This window comes from Aspergillus uvarum (genome assembly GCF_003184745.1).
Source record: "Aspergillus uvarum CBS 121591 unplaced genomic scaffold BO82scaffold_37, whole genome shotgun sequence".
In the NCBI taxonomy this organism is placed as follows: Eukaryota; Fungi; Ascomycota; class Eurotiomycetes; order Eurotiales; family Aspergillaceae; genus Aspergillus; species Aspergillus uvarum.
In genome coordinates, this window is record NW_020291334.1 from 215550 (window position 1) to 238564 (window position 23015).

General features: G+C 53.2%; 6 protein-coding genes across 6 annotated transcripts; 2 read left to right on the forward strand and 4 right to left on the reverse strand.

The window, feature by feature from the left end:
• Positions 1–1070: 1070 nt before the first annotated feature.
• Positions 1071–3540, forward strand: BO82DRAFT_433394 (zinc-dependent alcohol dehydrogenase family protein; the record flags this gene model as incomplete). The annotated part of the gene is made up of 4 exons (XM_025640870.1): positions 1071–1226; positions 1312–1710; positions 1798–2268; positions 2733–3540. 4 exons carry the CDS (start codon positions 1071–1073, stop codon positions 3150–3152), a joined length of 1446 nt encoding a protein of 481 aa, XP_025490607.1. The 3' UTR covers positions 3153–3540.
• Positions 3541–3738: 198 nt separating this feature from the next.
• BO82DRAFT_338322 (regulator of nonsense transcripts 2) lies at positions 3739–7935 on the forward strand (the record flags this gene model as incomplete). The annotated part of the gene is made up of 8 exons (XM_025633429.1): positions 3739–3976; positions 4045–4089; positions 4252–6678; positions 6729–6886; positions 6935–7216; positions 7266–7574; positions 7622–7766; positions 7823–7935. The coding sequence occupies exons 1-8, from the start codon at positions 3958–3960 to the stop codon at positions 7933–7935; spliced, it is 3498 nt and encodes a 1165-aa protein (XP_025490608.1). The 5' UTR covers positions 3739–3957.
• Positions 7936–8709: 774 nt separating this feature from the next.
• On the reverse strand, positions 8710–9060 carry BO82DRAFT_365977 (uncharacterized protein; the record flags this gene model as incomplete). The annotated part of the gene is made up of 1 exon (XM_025637024.1): positions 8710–9060. One exon carries the CDS (start codon positions 9058–9060, stop codon positions 8710–8712), a length of 351 nt encoding a protein of 116 aa, XP_025490609.1.
• Positions 9061–11812: 2752 nt separating this feature from the next.
• On the reverse strand, positions 11813–15779 carry BO82DRAFT_313077 (GPI inositol-deacylase; the record flags this gene model as incomplete). Its single annotated transcript, XM_025632463.1, has 6 exons — positions 11813–12311; positions 12362–12588; positions 12636–12801; positions 12849–14214; positions 14267–15116; positions 15195–15779. 6 exons carry the CDS (start codon positions 15777–15779, stop codon positions 12077–12079), a joined length of 3429 nt encoding a protein of 1142 aa, XP_025490610.1. The 3' UTR covers positions 11813–12076.
• Positions 15780–17623: 1844 nt separating this feature from the next.
• Positions 17624–19249, reverse strand: BO82DRAFT_286551 (sugar transporter family protein; the record flags this gene model as incomplete). The annotated part of the gene is made up of 3 exons (XM_025631552.1): positions 17624–18274; positions 18326–19000; positions 19055–19249. 3 exons carry the CDS (start codon positions 19247–19249, stop codon positions 17624–17626), a joined length of 1521 nt encoding a protein of 506 aa, XP_025490611.1.
• A 2006-nt stretch (positions 19250–21255) lies between these two features.
• On the reverse strand, positions 21256–22985 carry BO82DRAFT_384466 (8-oxoguanine glycosylase OGG1; the record flags this gene model as incomplete). Its single annotated transcript, XM_025638103.1, has 3 exons — positions 21256–21852; positions 21915–22792; positions 22891–22985. 3 exons carry the CDS (start codon positions 22983–22985, stop codon positions 21443–21445), a joined length of 1383 nt encoding a protein of 460 aa, XP_025490612.1. The 3' UTR covers positions 21256–21442.
• Between the last annotated feature and the right edge of the window lie 30 nt (positions 22986–23015).

The window sequence follows — 23015 nt, forward strand, 5'->3', positions numbered from 1 at the left end:
GTCATCGTACCAATTTCCAATGGACATTACTCTGCATGGCCTGACGTTGACCGCCGTATATTTGTAGCACCTCAAGGGTATCCCCCGTAGCCTTCATAGGCGGCAGCGCAGGCAAAGTAGCATTGGCTACCATTTCCTCGTATCACACATCCTGAGCTTCATGCGCCGCAGTCATCCTATCCGGAACAAACGCAGAAACATCCCCGCTGTGCGTGTAGACTCTGCCCGGAATGATGCCGCTCGTGACGACAAAGCCCAGTCCTCGTCGATGACCAGGCTGACACGGGCCGTCTCGTCGGTGGGATGGCTCGCCGGTCAGACACAGCCCAGCAGACGCTCAAGGCGTTGCCGTACATGCCGGTATCGATCACCTTCTAGGCCAGTTCCGTGAATCGCAGGTGTCGCTGACTGTCACCGACATATCACTGGATGCTGCGAAGACGGCTTCGCTTAAAGCCTCAAGCGTGACCCGACTACCTCTCGTTCGGTTTGCAGGTGACGACATCAACTTGGGGTAGTTGGACGGCGCTGGTCGCCGCGGTTGCGGTGAACGAAGAGCTCGAGCTCGCTGCTCTTCTAGTCTACCTTGATGCGCCCGCGAATAATGGATTGCACGGCATTGTTGCCCTCACCCACGTAGACTTGGGGGTGGAGAGATGAAACCCTCTGTTGTGGGTCAAACTGCTGCAAGCCGCCCAACAAATGCGTCCGGACCTCCGCCCGGGTCAACGGTTAATCTCCACTGCCCGTCCTCGGATTGGTCAATTCTGGCTCTAGACTTCGGCCATGGAATCCATTGAGTCGTGCAGCTATTTTGGTGCTGGCTTCCCGACACATCAGCATGATTCAAGGTCCCCACATCATGGCAATGGCAGACTCGAAAATGTGCAGCCAGCGCGCCAGCTTCCATTCGGATCCAGGTTTCTCCTGGTTTTGGTCCTTCGATCCCAATGGCTGCAAAATTGTTTCATGCGGGTTCCCCCCGTTTATGAGAGTCGTCGTATTTCTCGAGTCCCGTTAACTGCGTACTGCTTCCCAAGTCACATTCCGAAACATCCTCGAAAGCCAGAATGCACGCCTCCCAGGCCTGGATCCTTAAAGGCCAGCAAGGTCTCTCAAGTCTCAGACTCATCCATGATAAATCCGTCCCTTCCTTGGGTTCCCATGACGTCTTGGTGCGCATTCACGCAGCATCGCTCAATCACCGAGACCTAGCCATCGCGAAGGTATGCACTGTCGTTCACCTTATATGATTTGTTCCTTCTCTCTGCCATCGGACAATCGATAGCTGAATTCTTTTTGACCGCTCAGGGAGCCCATTCCCTCGTCATCAACCCCAATGTGGTAGCTGCATCCGACGGTGCCGGCATCGTCGAAAGTGTCGGGCCCCAAGTGCAAGACTTTCAACCTGGGGACCGAGTCTGCACATACATGGTGCCGCATAAGCCTGAATCCGAGCCGGTCACTTTCGCAGACATCGGCAGTGGGCTGGGTCAGCGGGTAGACGGGACGCTGTGTCCATACGCCGTGTTCCATCAGACGGCGCTGGTGAAGATGCCGTCCAGCCTGTCGTTTGTAGAAGCAAGTACATTGACGTGCGCTGCGTTGACGGCCTGGAATGCGCTTTTTGGGCTGTCGTCGCGTGCACCGAGGAAGGGGGATGTTGTGTTGGTACAGGGGACAGGTGGGGTATCGGTCATTGCTCTGCAGGTACTCTCTTTCCCCTCGCGTTCTAGTCTGCCAATTGCTTGTCTGTTCTCTGGGCTGCTCGATAAATTGACCCTCAATGCTATATAGTTCGCGTTGGCAGCGGGTGCCACCGTGATCGCCACGACCAGCTCCGACACCAAAGCACAGCGCCTCCAAGCTCTCGGCGCGCACCATGTGCTCAACTACCGTCGTAACCCCAAGTGGGGAGAGTCTGCGCGGCAGTTGACGCCGGACGGTAAGGGTGTGCATCTCGTGGTCGACGTGGGTGGGTTGTCGACTGCGAGCCAGTCGCTGAAGGCCGTGCGGCCGGAGGGGGTGATTGCCATGACGGGTTTGCTGGGAGGTGCCCCAGACTCGAATGTCAATACTCTGATCGACTGTCTTGTGAACTTGTGTACGGTAAGAGGAGTTCTGCTAGGCACAAGACAGCAGTTTGAGGAGATGAATCGGTTTATCGAGGAGCATCGGATCCAGCCGGCGATCGATGAGAGGGTATTTGGGTTTGAGGAGGTCGAGGAGGCTTATCGGTATATGGATGAGCAGAGGCACTTCTCAAAGGTTTGCGTGAGGATTGATTGAATGAATGAATAATTGCATAATGTGGCGATACGAACTTCGGCGAGAGTATGTACGGTACAAGCTCTAGTGGTGAAAATAAGGTGATCCATAGAGTAGCTTCGCGTACCTCCCCGTACCTCCCCGTACCTCCTCTTTCTGTGCTACTTCCCCTCATTCTAGACCGGGAAGTGACGTTGATTTCCTCCCCATCGGTGGTGGCCAGTTGCTCCCCCCTCTTTTGTCTGCTCTGCTCTCCTTCTCAAAGATCCCAGAACTTTTCTTCTGGTAGACAACGTCCTTGCCATCGCCTTGTCTCTTATCGTCTCACAAAAGAAGCAAAGCCACCGCCACGCAGGAGACGTCATTCCGAAGTGTGGTGTTATCATTGCATAAAAGCGCAACCCTCTCTCTCCTCCCTCTTTTAAGTATTTCAAACTCGCCCCAGCCCCCTCACCTACACTCAGCTCACTTCCAACACGCCTATCAAAGAGAAATACCCGACCACAACGTTCCACATCTACAATTACCTACCTCCCTTGACATCTCCTACCGCATCCCCATTGAACCACTACACAAGGCAGAGACCACATAAAATGTCCATCAACAAATCTCGAACCAACCGTCCTGACTCAGACGTCATCCAGTTCCCAACAGACAATTCAGCCGACCACTCCGGTATCGCCTCCTCCTCCGGGGCTGATCTAGGTGCAGCCGCGGGTCCCACTAGCACAAGGGCAGACAAACCTTGGAAGCCACCCGTGGCTCGCCAGCAGAGTTGGAGCAACGAGGACCAGAAGCATGAGCTGCAGACTCGGTTGTTGGATCTGGAGGATGAGGAGGGGGACAGGCCCGGATTCTCGGAGGCGCCGGCGGGGGTTCACTAATCGGGTTCGTGGAGGTTGGATTGGGTGGTGAAGGGAATGGGCAACCGAGGATTATGATAGCTGGTGGCCGTGCTGTTTTTTGTGATTATCATAATGTTTTTGATGATGATGGTTGAGCAATGGGATTGCGTGAGGAAATGGTTCTGGCGGATGGACGGGCTTTGCGATTAGTCCACACAATGTAGGTGGATAGGGGAGAGGAGATTGCAGCGGTTAGTTTAGTCAAAAGTCTACTGCATCTGCTGTACCTGCTGAACACTGGTCAATTGCTTCCATGAATCTATGCTGAACTGGCTGCTGATGCGGGGAAAAATACGGGGCACGATTGCAGGATGATGTCGCTGGCCGGGGGAGTTTAACTTTAATTCATAGGAGTATGATCACTGTCATGGATTATCTGACTTTAAAACAATGATAAAGAAAAACAACAAAGTTATGCGCAGAGAAAGTAGTAAGAATTGGTTGTTGTATACTCCGTCGTCCGCTCCAGTGATCTCTGTGAGTGGAGAAAGAGACAGACGATCATCCAAGCCGCTTTTCCTTCCTTCCCCTCCGCCCTCCTCCTCCTCCGCCTTCGGTCCGTCACTCACTGCAACTTTCGTCAGCCACTCTCAACTTTGCAATATTTCATTTCTCCCTTGACGCCCCAAAATAGTGCGCGCGTCACTTTCTCCCTCTCATTCTCCCCAATGTGGCGTTCAAGTCACTTATGCGCCCTCCTTTCCCACTCGCTGAAAGGAATTCTGGATAGTTGAAATCCATCCCACCCAACATAAACTGCGAACATCGCACCGGCGGCCACGCCATGGATCGTCACCGAAAGCGTAAACCTCGCCAGAACAGCGTTTCTCGCGTGTGATACGACCAGCTAACATATCTCGTTTACCTACAGGGGAACTCCGCGATCTGAACGAGCGAGCCTGGGCTGGCGAGACTGGTAAAATCATACCCTTTCCCTCCTCCGACAATGACGCACCAACGCCCTCCTTCCGACTTCTTTTTCACTTTCTCCCTGCACAAACACAAAACCACACACCACGCACTTTCCCAGCTTCCCGGAGATATTCCTATCGCTAATTCCTTCGCTGCAACACCACAGATGTCTTCCCCGTGGGCAAATCCCTCGATTCTGCCCTCAAGAAAAACACCGCCTTCATCAAGCGCCTCCGCACGGGCATCAACGCCTCCGCCCAGGCCACCTTTCTCGCCGACATCCGCACTCTGTCGCTCCACAAGTACCTGTCGGAGATCATCTCGGCCTGTTACGAAGGACTCTGCAAGCTCAAGTCGCCCGGCGAGATCGCCACGGGGGTCGAGATCGCCAGCGCCCTGCACCAACGGTTCGGCCCCGGCGAGTTCACCCGCCAGATCGGATGGCTGCTGGGCCGCGGGCTCAGCACCCCGGACAAAGGGCAGCTCAAAGCCCTGAGCCAGGAGGTGCGCGAGCGCGAGGAGAAGGAGCGCCTGTCGCGCCACCGCGTGCTGCTGCGCGTCGCCACGGAGCTTTGGCTGGTGGGCGTGCTGCGCACCCTGGACGACATTGACCGCCCGGATGACCTCGGGGCCGCGGCGACCAAGGGGAAAGATGCTGGCGTCGTCGGGAAGGCGACCGACGGGCCCGTGAAGAGCAACAAGGCGCCGCTCTCGGCGACCAGGGACGGCGGCGGTGACAAGGAGTCGGAGCCGTTTCCCATGGAAGTGCTCAAGGATCTCCTGGGCCATGATCGCGATCACTTGAATCTCCCCCTGGCGGTCCTGTTTGTGAAGAGCTTCAGTTGGGATGTGCTGGGGACCAAGTTGGTGGAGGAAGGCCGGAAGACGGTCGAGGCGGACGGCGCGACGACCACCACGAATGGCGCCTCGGGGGATGCGGTCAATGGCGGGGGTGCTGAGGGCGAGGCGGAAGAGAACGACCCCCCGTTGATCCCGGAGAAACTCCAGCTGCGTTTCCGCCATATCCTGAACCGGTACCTGGAGGACGTCAAGGCGCATGTTGTCCGTGATCAGAGGGCATTGGCGGCTCAGAGCCGGCGCAATGCAGAGGCGTACGTGAAAAGTGGCGAGATCTTCGAGGACCGTCAGGCCAATTTCGAGAAGCAGACCAAGTCGCTGGAGAAACTGGTTGCCAACACTCAAGTTCTTTGCGAGGCGCTCGGGGCGGAAATGCCGGCTCTAGCTGAGAAGGAAAACCCCGATGCGGCATCGGCTGGAGGAATTGGACTGGTCAAGACGACGGAGTACCTGCGCGGTCAGGGTGAGGGTGCCGGCATCTGGGAAGACGAAGAAGAGCGGCGCTTCTACGAGAACCTGGTTGACCTCAAGGGCAAAGTGCCAGCTGTCCTACTGGAGGATGCCAGAAAGAAGAAGCCTGATTCTGAAGAGCCAGCCAAGAAGAAAGGGGATGGCGAAGAGGCCGGCGCAGAGAAATCCGAGTCCGCCGCTCAGACTCAAGTATCGGAGGAGAAGAATGCGGATGCCGACGATCAATCTACAGCCATTGCAAGCAAGACTGTAGGAGCCCAGGTGGATGCTCTCCTTGCCAAACTACCCGATCTACAAACCAAGGACCATGTCGATCAGATGGCCTTGGATTTCTGCTTTCTTAACTCGAAAGCGTCGCGCAACAGGCTCATCAAGGCGGTGTCTGATGTTCCCAAGGGACGTCTCGATCTTCTGCCGCTGTACTCTCGCCTGGTCGCTACGCTCGGGCAATACATGCCTGACATTCCTCAGGGCTTGACTACGTATCTTGATGAAGAGTTCAGAAGTCTTCAACGCCGGAAGTCGAAGGAGTTCCTAGGGCAGGTTCGCATGGGCAATGTCCGGTACCTGGCGGAGTTGACCAAGTTCGGCGTGGTGCCTGAGCATATCATCTTCCATTGCTTCAAGGTCTCGTTGGATGACTTCTCGCGCATGAACATCGAGATCATCGGTTATCTGCTGGAGAACTGCGGTCGTTACTTACTCCGCAACCCGGAGACAGCTCCGAGGATGGCCTCTTTCCTGGAGACCCTGGGACGAAAGAAGACTGTTCAACACCTTGGTCAACAGGAGCGGATGATTATCGAGAACGCCATTTACTACGTTGATCCGCCACCCCGGCCTGCCATTCAGCAGAAGGAACGTACACCTATGGAAGCCTACATCCGCCGGATCGTATATCTGGACATGAATAAGCGGAACTACACTAAGATTCTGAAATCAATTCGCAAGCTACACTGGGAAGAAGGTGAAGTGATCGACATCCTGGAGAAGGTCTTCAGCAAACCGGTCAAGGTCAAGTATGGAAACATCCACTTGCTCGCGATCCTGGTCAGCGCCCTCTATCGGTATCACCAGGAGTTCGTGATTGGGGTTGTGGACAATGTCCTCGAGCAGATCACTCTGGGTCTCGAGCAAAATGACTTTAAGTTCAACCAGAAGCGAGTTGCGGAAGTCAAGTATCTTGGAGAACTCTACAATTACAAGATGATCGACTCGCCTGTCATCTTCGATACCTTGTATCGCATTGTCACCTTCGGTCACGGTGAGTTGTATTCATGGTCGGTCAAAGGAGAATCTCTAATGTGTCCCTAGAAGGAGGAACGCCAGTAGCTGGGAAGGTCAATCCGCTGGACTTGCCTGATGACTTTTTCCGCATTCGTCTGGTCTGCACGCTGCTCGACACGTGCGGCCACTGCTTTGACCGCGGGTCCGCGAAGAAGAAGCTCGATTTCTTCCTCAATTTCTTCCAGGTACGATGATCTGTTCTGTGTGGATCCGAGCTGGATACTAACCCGGAGCAGTACTACATGCATACCAAAGATCCGATGCCGATGGACGTTGAGTTCCTTGTTCAGGATACGTACTCGATGGCTCGTCCGCAGTGGAAACTGGCGGCTGACCTTGCCGAAGCTACGCAAGTTTTCAGCGAGGCAGTTGCGCAGAATTATAAGCTGCAGGATTCCGAACGCCCTGTGGACATTGAGGAGGAGGAGGCCGAGAGCAGTTCTTCGGACGATGATCTGGAAGAGGATGCAATTCCTGAGGCAGAAGATGACCAAGAGTCCAGCGATGAAGCCGAGGTCAGTTTTTCTGTCGGTGCGGTATCCGATCGTGTGCTAACAAGTCTAGGCGTCTGGTCCCAACGCCGAGAACACCGGTGAGAGCGAGTCGGAGGATGAGCAGATCTTCGTCACGCGGCAAGAAGAGGAGCGTGACCCGGAGGCCGAAGCAGACTTCGATCGCGAGTTTGAGAAGATGATGTCCGAGAGCATGGAGTCGAGGAAGTTCGAGCGCAAGGGCGTGTTCGACATTCCTTTGCCGATGAAGCGGTCCGGTCGCGAGGCGGCGGCGGAGAACGTGAACGTGGCGGAGCCTCCCAAGCCCACAATCAACACGATGGCTTTCTCGCTGATGACGAAGAAGGGCAACAAGCAGCAGGTGGGTTTTTACTTGCCTAGTAATGGAGAAACATGCTAATCGCACAGACTCGCACCATCGATCTGCCGTCCGATTCCAGCTTCGCGGTCGCGATGCGAAGCCAGCAGCAGGCGGACCGGGAGGAGCAACAGCGGATCAAGAGTTTGGTGCTGAACTACGAGATGACGAACGAAGTCGATGCCAATTCCGAAGGTGTGTTTTTTTTTTTTTTTGGTGGTTGTTGGTGGTACAATGCTAATTTTCCTTAGACTCGGCTGCCGAGAAACGCTCTCCCCATCGCGATACCCGAGTCGACAAGTCGGGCAGTAACCGGATGGCGTTCCGGTCCCGGAAGCTCCAGCTCAGCGATGTGAACTGGTAAAGGGTTTGGGGTTTGATAGCACTACGGTGTTTCGCAAGCGAAGAACTCGCAGGTATCTGCGTGGGGTTTGTTAACCCGAGACGTAATCCCTTTCCAGCTGTCGTGTCAAAGGCAGCAGGCAGCAAGAAAGCAAGAGGCCATGTTCATGACAGCCAATCCGAGCCAGTCAGTCGGTGATAGACTGGATGATTACGCCATCCTCGTCCTGGAGGGAGAATGCCCCTGACATTCGGCTCTGTTCAACACAGCGTTTGGGAGTGGGACTGCAGGAGGCTGATCTCGCCGATCGATAAACTGCAAAAGAATGTCAGGTCAAGGAGCGAATCAGAGTGATGAAGCTCGAAGCTCAGGGCAGATGAAGAAATGGGTAAGAATAGGAACCCCAGCATGGCACCACTGCTTTGAAAGACAAGATTATGGACAGAAAAGATTGTATGTAATTTCCATCATTCCAACCGAACGAATATCTAGTTGATGCTTGCAAACACCATAATATCTTATCAATCAACGGGGTAGTCCACCATTATTCCCGACAATATTCCAAAAAAAAAAAGAAAGAAGAAACGAACATCACGCCAGAAAAAAAGTCACAAAAGATATATACTAGTCATCATACCACATAAGTTTCCCACCAATGGGGTTTTCGTTTTGCTCCTTCCAAAGTCCTTCATTATCATCCTCCCATGCCATACCCTTCTCACTGCCCCATGAAGCATAACCCCCAACCTGTATTCTCTTTCTGCTTTCCCCAACTCATGCCAAGAAAGTCGGTAATCACCGCAGAGCAAGATACGTCCCCAACGTCTCATAATCGACCTTCCTGACGGGGGGGCTGGCGCTGCTGGCTTTCGTCTGGGTCTGCGTGAGCGTGTGCTTGAGCGTCTTCTCCTTCTCCTTCTTCGTCGTCTTCTTTTTGGCTGCGGTGCTGTCGTGATCCTTGGACTCGGAGTCCGGCGTCGCGGGCTTGATCTTGGCCAGGTATTTTGTCTTCAGGGAGCGGAGGGTCGAGGCGGTGGAGGAGACGCTGGAGGTGGAGGCTGCGTCGTCGTGGTCGGGGTGGATGGTTGAGGTGGTGGATCTGAGGGAGGGGGTTGTGGTTGAGGTCATTGTGGTTGTGGAGGGCATTTTGATTGTTTCTGGGTTGTCTGGAGGGGGGTTCGTTTGTATGGTTATTGGTGGTGGTGGTGGTGGTGGTGGTTGTGGTTGATGGTTGGTGGTTGTATACCAGCTGGTGTGGTGTATGGGTATAGTATAGTATCGTCGATATGAGATCTCAAGCAGAAGAATAGAACAATAGTAATAGTAGCGGTGGTGGTGGCAGCTGCAATGTCTCTTCAATGAAGGGATTATAGAAATCGAGTATACTAGAATGTAATCGAATGTAGATGTAGATGTAGATGAACAAAAAAGTATACCTCAAACCAACAGGGCCATCACGTTCCTTATATACAACCCCCCTCTGTACAGTATGTATAGTATGTAACCCCTACGGTCCCCAACCAAAATTCTATTCCTGTATCGATGAATCACCCACCTACCGGAATACGTAGTATACTCCAGTGTGGATGGAACCTGTCATACAACGCCTAATCCGAACCCCCTCCAGCAAAAAACAGAGAATCTACTCCGAGCGCCGGAATAAACCCGAGCACCTGCACTGCACACGGCTTGCTTGCATCGGTTTTAGGCTGGGCTGGGCTAGGCTAGGCGCCAAGACACCTGCCCAGCCCTGCCAGCCGCGAATAGGAATTCGAGAATTTCGGAGGTCGGAGTGCTGATTTGGTTTAGTTTCTTTTGTGGTGGAGGTTTTTTTTTTTTTAATTTTTGGGGGGAAGGGTGAGCTTTGGGCTTTGAGCTTGGGAATTGAAGGTTGAACGTACCGAGGGTTGGGCGCGTGGAGCGCGGGATGTGGATGTGTCATGCTTGGTCTACGCCCTTTCATACAGTGTGCTTGCTGTGTTTACTACGTGCGTAGTGACTAAAGTTTGGGGGAGGTAAGTCAGTGAGTAAGAAGGTTGGGCTAGATTTGAGATTATGATCGAATCGTGGTTCTCGGTATATGTATAGACTATGAACTCTCTACATACGAACCCCATACTTCTGCAAGATAGATCTATACAACAGACATACAAGTAAGCTGACAACCCGCCTTCTCCAGACCAGCCCATCTCTGATTTGCACCCTTTGCATCCAGTGCATACATACCAAGGCGCGAAGGGCGCGGAAGGAGCAGACCTGGTCCTGGACAAACACGAGACACTCGAAGTCTAGTCCCAGTCCCGCGACACCGTACAGTACATGTTAAAACTAAGGACTCACTTAGGCCAAGGCTATGATGATGACGATGTCTGTATCGGGGTAGATGGGACCGGGATCGGAGTCGACAGAGATTGAGTCAGTGGGTATGAGCCTATGAGGCTGTGAGCCAAACCGTGGATGGGGCTTCGTATTTCGTGTGGTGGTCGGATGTCGCGTCGCTACAAGTGAACGAAAGCTGCGTCTGCCTGGCCTGGTGCTGATGCCGATGCTATGGCTGCCTATTAGTATACGTATGCGCAGGAAGTAGGTTCAGGGATCGTGGTAGTGGCTATGACGGTAGCTGTAGCTGTAGATTGAGATCTAAGAGATTGCATGCCTCTGACGAGTAGAAGACAATTGACAGCCCACTCAATATAGTTCTATCCTACTTCCGAGCAACACTCTTCATATGGCCAGAGTATACCCCTCGAACAAGAGTAACCGCACGCCATGCAGAGTAAATACCAGCCACAGACAGTACATCCAATCCATCCCCATGATCGACACGCCTACCAAATATGCCAAGGTCCTCCCAAGATCGGGATCCTAATTCGGAATCCTTATTCCCTAACCCGAAGTGAAAGACTGCTATGAATAATAACCTCTGTTAAGGTTGGTGGGGATCGGCCATCCACATGCGTGTAACATGTACCCATCAGGTTAACTCAATCCACCCTGATGACTCAAAGGTCCAGCCCAGATGATTCCAGTTCCACTGCTATACAGTAGAGCGGTAAGCATGTGCGTGGGGGGGCGATGCTCAACTACCTATGACTCGATCACATTCATATTCACATTCACATTCATTTCAGACTGATCCCAATAATATTCCAGATCTACCCCCTAAAACAAATGACGTGGGGTCGCACGTTGAGCTTCCCTTTTCCCTCTGGGTTTTAAAATTTTCAGTCCGAAGGAGGAGGGGGTCTATGGGGTCTATGGGGTCTATTCAATTCCGAGAACTACGAACTAAAAAAAAAAAAAGTCTAACTCCGATGCCGCGGGGCTATGCCGAAGACTGAGGATCTTGCTCCGAGGGGGCTTCGGATATAGCGGTTTATTTTCCCAGGTTACTGTCGTGAGATCTGATGCTTTAGTAATTCAGATGATCGAGGAAGTTTTGGAGTATTGAGCTGGGTTGGTCTGGATTTGTCATGGCAGCAGTGCTGATGCTGTGTGACTGATGCCGTTTTGCTGACGCTGGAGATGCGGCGGGCGGGCGATCTAATCTCTTGGCAGATTTGTATACTTCCAAGCTTCCAAAACTCACCGCTTGATGTCGACTGGTTCAGTCATCGATTGGTCTTGGCGTTTGGATTTCTCACGGAGAAGGAGAGGAGAAGAGTCTAGAATTGGTAGGTCCTGGAGGTTGACACAAAGCTCTTCGAGTCATTCGATCTAGCGTTCGGTGCGAAGCCATACCGATTCTCCTCAGAGAGGTTTCTTCATCTCCGTCGATCAGAATTGACAACGACAGAAACATACTACAAAAGTGTCCTGCAACTCCATACTTCCGCCAATGTGGTCCGCCAGGTGTACCGTACTCCCACGAACTCATCTCTACACAACCATGAGTCACATGAATTTGCGTACTAGTATTATCTCTTAGAGTCTATATCCCAGTCCCCACCGTATATACAGACGACTCATTGTGTCAACAGATCGGTGAGAAACCAAATCCTGTACATGTTGGACGTCCGTCATTCTGACAGACACGAAAGCACGCAACACCGCTCCAAAGCAGACGACAATTGAACTCCTTATAATCATGGCCCCCCAACAGGGCAACCGACATGATGCAACAGAAAACAAAAAAAAAAAAAACATCTAATGAGGAATACCATTATGGCTTTTTCTTCATGTGACTGCCGGCTTCCGCGGAGCCGGGCGTCCCGTCATCTCCGTCCACAAGCCGCCACAGTCGACGGATCGAGAAGCCACTGCCAAACAGGTAGATCACGACCAACCAGCCAGCCAATATATTAGTAAGATGGTGCAGGAGGTAGGCGTAGGACACGCCGTACACCGCCGAGTATACCGCGATGGCGAAGAGGAGAACAGAGGTGATGTTTTTTAACCTGGATTCATCAGTTTGGTTGCCCGTAGACGTAGCTGCAATAGGCCTTACCGTGTGGTGACTCGGGGGATCATGGTTCCTGTCGTCATAGCCTCAACAAGCAGGATAAAAGGCATGATGGACAGCACATTATGATGGGAAGAAAAGGGCATGAACCAGTGAACCACAAGGTTGTGCGCCCAGACAAGCAGAACAAGAATGTTAATCGGAAGGATCCAGAGCATCAACAAGAAGATCGAGTAGGTATAATTTGCAAAGTTATAGTGAGTCGTGGAGTTCTGGGAAGGATCAGCAACAGCTCAGAAATAGGGCTGGAAAGGCCTACAGTCTCTTTGGCGTGCCATTGGGCGCGCACACAGGTAGCTAGCTGCACAATGCAAGCTACCATGTATGCAAACTGGTAAGGAACAACCGTCGAGACAAGAATGAGCAGGATAGCCGTGTTGATCAGTCTCCGTCTCGGCGTAGGAGCAGAGAACATGGAAAGATTTCTGCGTTGATTAGTGGAAATCTAGATAGAGAAAACCCAAAAACGTACCCCTTGTCATCTCGTTTAATATAACCGGACCGGCTGTTCAGGAGACCATATATGAAGGCGAATACCGAAAGCAGAGACAATGCGACGTAGTTGATGAGGACACAAACACCCACGCTAATCATGCCGAAGATGGGTACCAGAAACCAGAAGAAGGCATCCTGAGAGCCCAATAGCAGGTCATTCTTCGTATAGTCCACTGGAGTCTCGGTGGCGTTCGTGTGCCAGTGGAACATTTCGTCGCGCGGCGGCAGGGTGCTAGATGTAGCCAGGGAGGACGCCAGCAGTGACATCGCCAGCAGCAGGATGGGCAGGGATGATCGTATGGTGCTGTCAAGGCCCTCGAGGAAGGTGATGAAGTAGCCGGTTTCGTTATACACCTGGAACTGTTTGCGAAGAACAAGGGCGATGACAAGAACCGGAAAAGCCGCGAAAACAGTCCGGTAGCGCATTACGAGCTCACCCAAGCTGCCTAGAATATCCACTGCCAAAGAAATATCAACCGACGACTCGCAAGTTGGGTCCGTCCACAGCTGGAAAGATACTCCACCCAGTGCTGCCTGTTCGCGAAGCGGGGGAGGCATAAAGGGCGCAACGCCGTGCAGGTTGACATGAACATGCTGAACATTGACGAAGAATTTCGACTCGTGCGGGTCCGGAATAGACTGGCGCAACAGCGGCGCGAAGAGCTCCTGCTGATGCCGCGGGCCGCGTCGCACGATCTTGAGCTTGTAGTTCAACAGACTTGAATGCAAAGCAGGGATCTTGACCTCCGTGAGCATAGGACGATTTGCAGGCAGTCGCATCTTGACACCAGCACTGAGCAGTCCTCCCAAGCCCACATGAGCTCTGATCACTGAGTCTGAACTGTCGGAGAACTCAGCGACGACCCATCCGCGAGTCGGAGAACGAGCCTTGTCAACAACCGCCACGAACTGGTGCTCTACTAGGTCCTCCAAGTCATACTGTAGGTAAGAGAAAGGCGTAACCCTGTCATAAGCATGTCGGGAAGAATGCGTCGATGCCGGCAGATGAATCCCATCATCAGCGGCATTCTTGCAGGCAAGGCGAGTTGAGCCGGCACTGCCACCGGAGAAGTCCATGTTCAATGAGAACACGCCGGCAAATTTGCCGTTGTGCATGGGAAAAACGCTGCAGAACAGAACCTCCAGGGTCCCGTGTTCGCCCGTTTTGTCGAAGTGCTGATTCGTAAGGAGCGTAAACTTCTTCCCTGATACGCCTTGCGGAGGGACCGGCAGCAGGTGCACGTTCGGACCGGCTTCATGGCCGAATTCGCGGAGAACCAGTCGTTGGCCCTGTGGGAGGATGGTGTTGGTGCTGTCTTCTAATGTCAAGAGCGTGCTGGGTTCTGCTCAAGCTGTCAGTAACACATTCAACAAAGAGCGCAACATCGTTGGTACCTTGTTGGGGGAGCGTTCGCTCTGCCACACTTTCCAAACCGGTCAAGTACCATTTCTTGAGAATCCGCATGCGCTCGGCTCTCGGTTTCGTCTGGCTGGCCCGGCGAACATCTACCACATCGAATAGAGATTTGATGATTGCTTTGCGGAATTGATCACACCATGTAATAGATAGATGGTCCATCCCTATCCAGACATCCGGGATGGTGGAGGTAAAAACAGTGAAACCGTGCGTTTCCGGAACGAGCGAAGATATACTGGCATAATCGGACGGAACCACTGTATCGCGCGAACCACCGGCAATGGAGATCAGCGTCAGATGCCACAGCGGATTGTTATTAGCCCATGTCTGCGAGTAAGCCTCACGCCAGTAATCGTTGATCTGTTTGTACGTATGAACAATGTCTGATTCAAACGAGACCGGAGGCTTTGCGTGCGGGGCCGACATGGTGATAATGGTGTTCACGGAGTTCGCCTGATAGTTGGCCATGGTCAGCGCGGTGCGAGACACAATGCCTCCCATAGAGTGTCCGATTAGAATGACAGAGCTGGGATCTGGCAGGCCGGGGTCTCTCCGCGATCGTCGAGGATCGTGGTAGAGTGACAGAATGTATGAGATGGCTTCATTGACGTATTCCGCCTGATCTAGCAGCGTTTGACCATGGAAGGCTGCCATGTCCTCGTTGAAATCAATCATGAAGAAATCCAGACTTCGTGTGCCCGTCTTCAAGCGCTCTTGGTCATGACGGACGACATCGGCGTAATGGCGCGACGCTTCGGCAGCCAGGGACCTAACTTGTCGGTAACTGCCGGCGTTTCCCGGCAAAAAGAGCACCGGTGCACCATTAAGCTAAAACCACGATTAAACATGAGTACTGGATGGAAAAAATTGAAGGACTCTGGGATCAAATCTGAGCCAAGAACTCACCCCGAGATTCTCCTGGTTGTACGGATCCACACCCTCTTCCCGATAAAGAAACAAATTGTATTTACTGGCAAAGCGAGTATGTTCCGTATCGAATCCGACCATGCGAATGAACGTGGGGCTCATGACGGGAATGCCACATCCATCGCCGCCGACCTGCCGTACGGTAAAGGACCGGCAGATGAAGAATAAGAATATAGAGGCGACGAGCGTGGTGAGCGCGGCTAGAACGGAGATCGGCCAGGGACTGCGGAGATGCGACGGACGAAAGCGGTGCTGGCCTTCGGGGGAGGCTTCCATGGGCAGTCGCTGGGAGGCCAGCGGGGTCATGACGGACGACGATCGGGACTCATGAGAGGCGGAGGGCGTGCGCCACAGACTCGAGTTTCTCGAGCGGGTATTGGAGGTGCCTGTGGTGTCTCGCCGTAGATCGAAGCTGGTGCCGGTTCTGGCTGCCTGCGCGCGGGATTTTTCCGGCGGATCGAGAACATGGGGAACATGGCTGGGCTCAGTCTGGATTCGAGAGACGGTGATCACGGAGTCTTCAGCGTCGTCCTCGACCGGCGAGCCAGACGAGCGTCTGTGCATTGGAAGTGGCCGCAGTCGGGATAATCATCCAGCACGTAGGTGAGACCGAGAAGTGATGAGATGGGGTGGAAGTGTGCGGTAATGGTGGACGGCGGCAAGGGGATCCGTCCCTGGAAGACGGAGGCTGGAATGCGACAATGTGCAATCTGGAGGAGCCGGCGAACGAACGGACAAGCACGACGATGGGTTGATTTAGCTGAATGAAAGTGTAAGTCGTGCCAATAATTCCCTGCCTTTCCTCCTCCTCAATCAATTGTTTGTGGTTGGTTCGAGACCGAATGGACCCCTAAAAGGAACGAGCTCGGGGTTTGGCCGGAGGACGAACGAGCGACCGACGGACGGAGGCGATAAGGAGGGGAACGAGGAGGGAAGATAGCAGAAGAGGAGGAGACCGGTGACGGAGAGGAAGGTCGGAAGAAGGTGAATAAAGAAAAAAAAAAGAAGAGGACGAGTTCGACCCGAAGGAGGTTCAATAGGAAGGAGAGGGGAAAAAAGTGAAAGCAGCAGCAACAGCAGTTGGTAAATTAGCAGCAGTAGGGAAGCGAGCGAGGCAAGGCGATGGAACTGGAAAGGTTGGTTGAGGTTCTTTTTTGGCACCGCAGACGGAACGGGCTTGGCGGATGCAAGTCGGCACGATCGAGCCACCATCGACTGTCAGTCCTAGAGTCTACGTACTGTACAGTAAGTACACCATATAGCTCTCTGTTCACTCATGAGGCAGCAGTGAAAGTCTTGTCCTTTTCCGCATCCTCCCCAGTCCGGATGTCATGAAGTCAGCGTCGCATTGCCGCTCCGCTGGGATACAAGGGACGAAGACCGGAGGGTTCCATGGGTCCCATGGATCAACTCGGCCTGACAGCTACGAGGAGAGAATCCTCTTGGCTCCCTTCTACTACATGTTGAGCGAGAGAAAGAGTTATGGGATGGAGCGCAACAGTCAACATGATCAATCGCAGGCTCGAAAAGGCCCATCCTCTCTCTCAAATCAGCATACTCTGCTAGTATGGAGTGCGCAGTCTGGACTCGCAATGAGACCCTGAGAGACTCCATCCAGGCTCCACCACCTGCCCGCAGCCGAGTTAAGTGGATGGAGAACGGGCAGATTACGGAGTCCGTTGTGCAGCACACATCAGTCCCTCAAGATATGTATTCACCATCTACTGCACGAGACACTCAACCCCGTAGTATAATGAAAAACTATAATTCATCAGACCACGCATCACCCCTGCAGGTGCCAGCCAGGCAATCCGCTGTGCGGGGTTAACCAACACCTATAAATCCAGCTCCTGCTCCCCAGTTCCCAACCCGGATGATTCCACCTCTCCACTCATGCACAAACCTGCATAAAATCCCAGGTGAGTTTATTTCGTCTTCTTATTTGGATGCTACAACACTGGCAATGCATATGAAGAGACTTCAACCCTGTGATAGTCTTCACTCGAGACAATGAGCCCATTTCAATTAAGCAGATGCTGATAATGCCCTGGGGAGACTGGAGCCTGCCTTTCTTGTGTTGTGTCCCGTGCGTTGACTGACTGACTCGGTCGAGTCCCAGGTTACAACTCCAAGCGACGGACTCATTGGCAAGCTACAATCGTTCAACGTTTCCAAATCACCCTGCTGAAGGTTCTTTGTTTAATTAGAAGCTTGACCTTTACATACTTATACTTGCAATCATGTCTCTACGGTAAACGAAGTCTTGGTCTTGTGGGGAGATCGTAAGATCGTATGGCCATGCATGATTGAAGCAGCTCCTGTCATACTATCCAAGCGTCCTGCAGTCCGTAAAAATCATCACATCGTAGATTTCGTACTATAATGTAAACATCTTCTTGCCGCGTGCTTCAGCCCTCTAGAGTACGCACGGTACCCTTCTCTGGGTCACTCTCAACAACCTCATCGTCCTTGCCGCGATGCGCCGTCACTTCCGCCATGTCCGCATCATGTGCCACATCGAACTGACGTCCCAACCGCTCCGGGCCCAAGAATGTCACCAAGATCACATAAACGAACACACAGCCCATGAAGATGCAGATCACCTTGCCGTACTGGTATCGCTTGGCTCCAGTGTCTGAAGGGGGCAGAGGGAACCGTTCTCCGATCGTTGACTCGATCGTGGAACTGGCTGACGACACTAGGTTGCCTAGCTGGTACGCTGTACCCACAGCGAAGGTGCGGATTGAGCCTGGGGACAGCTCCATCAGATGGATGGGGATAACACCCCAAGCGCCCTGCACGCAGAATTGCTCGAAGAAGGCGGCAGCCATGACATTGGTCGAGGTAACAAAAGTGTACGGGTAGAGGAGGGCACCGCCGACGATACTGATCACAATGATGGAGAATCGTCGGCCGAAGATCTGACTCGCCCAGCCGCACAGGGTGCCTCCCGTCAATGCGCCCAGGTTGGCGACGACTTGGGTGACAGTGACTGCATCAGCCGAGAAGCCGAACTGGCTCTTGAGCATGGTCGGATACAGATCTTGCGAGCCATGAGACTGGTTTAGTTAGTGATCTGGCGTCTTCAACGAACAGTAGAAAGTACACACCATGAAGTTGAAGCCTGCCATGAGCAGCACGAGATAGATCAGGAGCAACCAGTGTCGCTTCAAAGCTGTCCGGCCCTCCGACAAGAAAGTCGATGTGACTCCCCCTCGGACAGAGTTCCGAGTCCTCTGGCGTTCGATGAAAGCATCCGTCTCAGGCAGGCAGAGCCGGTAGATAATGATCAAGACCGGAGGACATGCGCCGAACCAATACAAGGGTCTCCAACCGTGCGAGGTTGTGTCAACCAATCCGCGTGCAAAAGCCGTCGCCAGCAGGTATCCAAACGCATAGCCTTGCTGGAGTAAACCGGACACAATACCACGCGCCTTCATTGGACAATCTTCAAGCGCAGTAGCCGCGGCATTGCCGTAGAGACCCCCCATGGCAATTCCAAAGAGAGCGCGACAGGCCAGGAACTCACGATACGTATTACAGAAACCTGTTCCCAGCTCCAGCACAATGAACATAATATTGTTGACAATGAAAGGCCATTTCCGTCCCCATCTGTCGGCAGCGATGCCGAAGGCAATTGCGCCCACGGAGCGGAGCATCAGCACGAGGGTGATACCCCAGGTAATATCTGTGACCGACTTGTCGAAGGCCTCTGCGAGCTGGGTGGTCGTCAAGGAAACGGTAAAGAAATCGAAGGCATCCCACGTCCAACCAAAGAAGGCGACCTAGAAATGCGATTAGCAGCGAACGGGCGGCGCGGAGGATCTCCAGTCACCTACACCAAAGAAGAGCCATTGCTTGCCACTGAGCAGAGTAAGAGCCTTGATTGGATTCGGAGCAGGGTTCATAGGAGGCACCAGGGTCGGGATTCGAGTGATCAGGTATTTTCCAATGCTCATTGACGGTAAATCATCTTCGTCCGAAACATGATGCTGGACTGCCCGTGAGGGCCCCTCTTCTTTGACATGAGACATGCTGGATAGAAGAGCAGGCAACTACCGTTCGACTGAAGAAGAGGCAAGAAAAGGGGCAGAGCACGAAGAGTGAAACGCAAGAAAAGAAAAAGAAAAGAAAAGAACCGAAATTTGAGACTCGGCCGCAGTTTTAAAAGGCCGACGTCGGGCAGGCGAATGTTCGCCGAGCAGCCATGAGGATGACAGACCCCGCGATTTCTCCTCGGGTCTAATCAAAACCTACATAACCTAGCTCAGGTGCTTTCTGAGGACCAGGTTTTGGTTAGCCTTTCGGACTCTTGCCGATCACTCACATGAGGCAGTAAAGGCTGACACCTGGGCCGAATCAAAACCATGCGAGGTAAGGAGATGGCTAGGAGGATGAGGGTTCATCTGAGTCAGAACGAGGCAGCTGCTTCTCCGCCCAGACCCTTTCCTCTTTGTTCTAATTTCCCTCATCCCCCCTTCTCTTCCATCATGATGACTGACTGTTCTATCTGAGATGATCAGGAATGGTGGCCATTGAGTCTATTCTGTCCCATTGCCAAGCTTTCCCCCGGAGGCCAAGAACTCCCCCACATTTTCTTGTTCTCCCACAGTTCCATGTCTTCCTGAACCTTCGAGTCTGTCATGCCATGACGTCTTGTTCTGCTGGCAGCAAGTGCTCTTTACTAGTGATGGTTGAATTGACCCAGGTAGGAATAAGGATTTTACCCGCTTGTTGTTCTCCTGTTTCGCACTCACATTGGCTGGCCAGTCGCGCAAATGTGCCCCCACTCCCCCAGTCAGTGCCAACGCGGGGTAAACTTGAACCGTGCCAAACCCCCCCCCATCGTCCATGCAAAATAGTGTTAAGCCATGAGTTGCCAAGTGGGCGCCCACCGAAACTCAACCGTGAGAATTGAAGCTTTTACCTTTTTCTCTTCCTCCCTTCGCACATGCGGTGTCCACTACTGCCACTTATTTTTTTTTCTCCGGTCATGTGGTGCCACGCGAGCCAATATGCCGGTGCCAGACCACAAACATTCCTACCCACTCACTGCTTCTTCTGGCCAAGTCTATGTAACATCAGCTTTAGTCCGACTGGTCGGCCGACTCACCAAACCAGGATGCCGTCGCCCGCCCACCGGACGGTTTCGCACCAAAGTCTCTTCTGAGTTTGTCCACACGGGCAGTCGGGGACTCAGGAGGCATTGGTACAGTACCTCTGAGGCAATAGGCTGCTTGTCGAGTGATACATAATCAGCTGTATCGGTACCTTTTCGGTTCGTCTAGCCAGCCCTTCCGGGCAATTGGTATCATGCCTCATATCATGCGTTGACTCAAAGACTCTCATGAGTCGGGAACCCTTTCCCGACGGACTCTACCCCCACGCCAACCGCACATGCCCATGGGCCGTCTCACAGCAAAAGCACCGACTCGGATCACTGACCAGCCTATTTCCCCTTGAGTACTGCCGAACTCGGAGATGCTATCTGGCTTTCTTATCATTGTCAATGCCAATTAACCCAGTGGTTTAGCTTCCATTGTGGGGTAATGTTGCATTTCAGCCCCCTCAGAACTTGGGTTCGGGAGCCTGCATGGCTCCAATGGATGTGATGTTGATTCGATCACGCTAGCTCGTCATGACTCGAAAGCTATTACCTGGTTTGGATGCCTCGTCTCTGGATTCATGGCAACGAGAAGCCACAGGCTTTGTCCAGATACAGGCTCAGAAAGTATCATTGCCAAGCGGTTGATGGCTGTGGTAGAAGCTTCGAGCGCCAAGCAGGTGCTTGGAGGAACATGTTTTCTTGGCCCAGTCTCGGCATGGACAACACATTGCTCGCATTCCATGAAATAACTGGCAGGTTGGGTTGAAGGACAGGCGACTGTAAGTATAACTCGTACTTTGGAGATGTGCATCGTTCGAGCTACTATACCATTGGGAGTGAGTATCTATATAATGCTGAACGGTTTGTGATGCGTTCGCCTGCGGATACGATGAGAACCGGGAGAAAATGCATATTGAATGAGTACAGCACCATTGCGGGACTGCGAGCTATCACGCCCGAAGTTTGCAACATCTATACAGAACTATTCCTTTAATCAGGACCATCAGATTCCTGCTCTATTGACCTCGCCCTAGTGACTCTGAGTCCGCCGAGCTGTTTTTCATACAGACATGCAGATATATACAGTACAAGAAATATAATACAGGGTATGTTCGTCGCCTCATCGTTTCCGGAGCCGCTTCGACATCCGTCTCGTGGTCGTAGTCTGGGAGGCTTGGAGAACAGCATGCATGTCCGCATCGTCCTCCGCCTTAACTTTGACGCCATCTTCGCTTGTTGCCCTCTTCAATGGGATAGCCGTGGCTGTGGTAACCTCTGTCTTAACCTCAACACCGTCATCCCCTCCTTCCTCATCTTTAACCTCCACCTTCACCCCCACTTTGGAAGAAGTCGCCGCCAAGCGGTCCGAGAAAGTCCTCAGATTCGCCGTGAATAGCACACTCTGCGCCCAGCCCGCCTCCTTCCCCCAAAGCTTGCGGAAATGATTTCCCACGGCATCGTACAACACCTTATTAAGAGACTTATGCGACCCCTTCCCGAACTTGTAATCCCGCTGCGCAATCTGCCAGACTGTACACATATGCCACGGTCAGTAACATCCCTCAGCCAGAGAAGCTGAAAGAAAAACTCACCATGCGTATCAACCGGCACCGCCTCACCCCACCCCAGCCCCATCAAACAAACACAGTCCGCGACTTTAGGCCCCACACCTTGCAACTCCAGCAACTTGGCATGCGCAAGTCGATACCCTTCCCTCCCTTCCTCCTTCCATTCCCCCGCGTCACCACTACCACCACCACCCAGCGAACCAGCACAACCCAACGCCACTGACTCAGGATTCCGCAACCCTTCCAGCCACCCTTCTTCCCGCTCCAGCGCCACAATCCGCGCCGTCTGGCTGATGTACTTGGCCCGGTACCCGAACCCCAGCCCGCGCAGGGTGGCCTCCACATCGACGCCCTCCTCACCGTCGGCGTCACCGACCATGGCCTCCGGGCCGGGGAAATCGTGGTACTCGCGGCCGTCGACGGTGGCCACGAAGGCCCCGTACCGCCGGCAGAGCTTCTCGACCATCTGCGAGATGCGCGCGATGTTGTTGTTGCTGCTGCAGATGAAGGCGATGAGCGCCTCCCACGCGTCTTGCCGCAGGATGCGGATCCCTGTGAACTGCGGCGCCTTCTGGCGGAAGTTCGCGTCGTGCTGGGACCACCCCTCGTACAGGGTGGTGAGGTTGGCTGGGAGGTTGAAGTAGGCGGTTAGGAGGGGGAGGATGGGGTCGTCGTCATCATTCGTAGGAGTGGATATGTGGTCGGTTTGGGGGGGAGAGGCTTTTTGTTGGTTAGGGATGGCGGCGGCGGTTTTGGGTGGTGGTGGTGGTGAGATGGTGGTCTGGGGAGGGTGAGAGGGGAGGTAGGTTCGGTAATAGAGGTGGGTGGGATCTTGCTTTAGGGATAGCAGTCGGCCGTGGAGAACGCAGCGCCATTCGTCGCTGTCGGGGACATTGTGCCATCTTTCGAAAGGTTGGATTAGCTTTGTGGGCGCTTTATAGGATAGGATAGTGCAGCACATGGGCCCTGAGCGGCGAGGTGAGAAGGGGAGAAAAACTACCGGAATGATTGTCCACAACGTAAGGTAGTGTTGATGCACAACTCGCTCAGACTCACAGGCAGCTTGCGCCATTCAGAGAAAGCACCGACTGTCATGATAAAAGACAATTGGCCTTGTCAAGCATC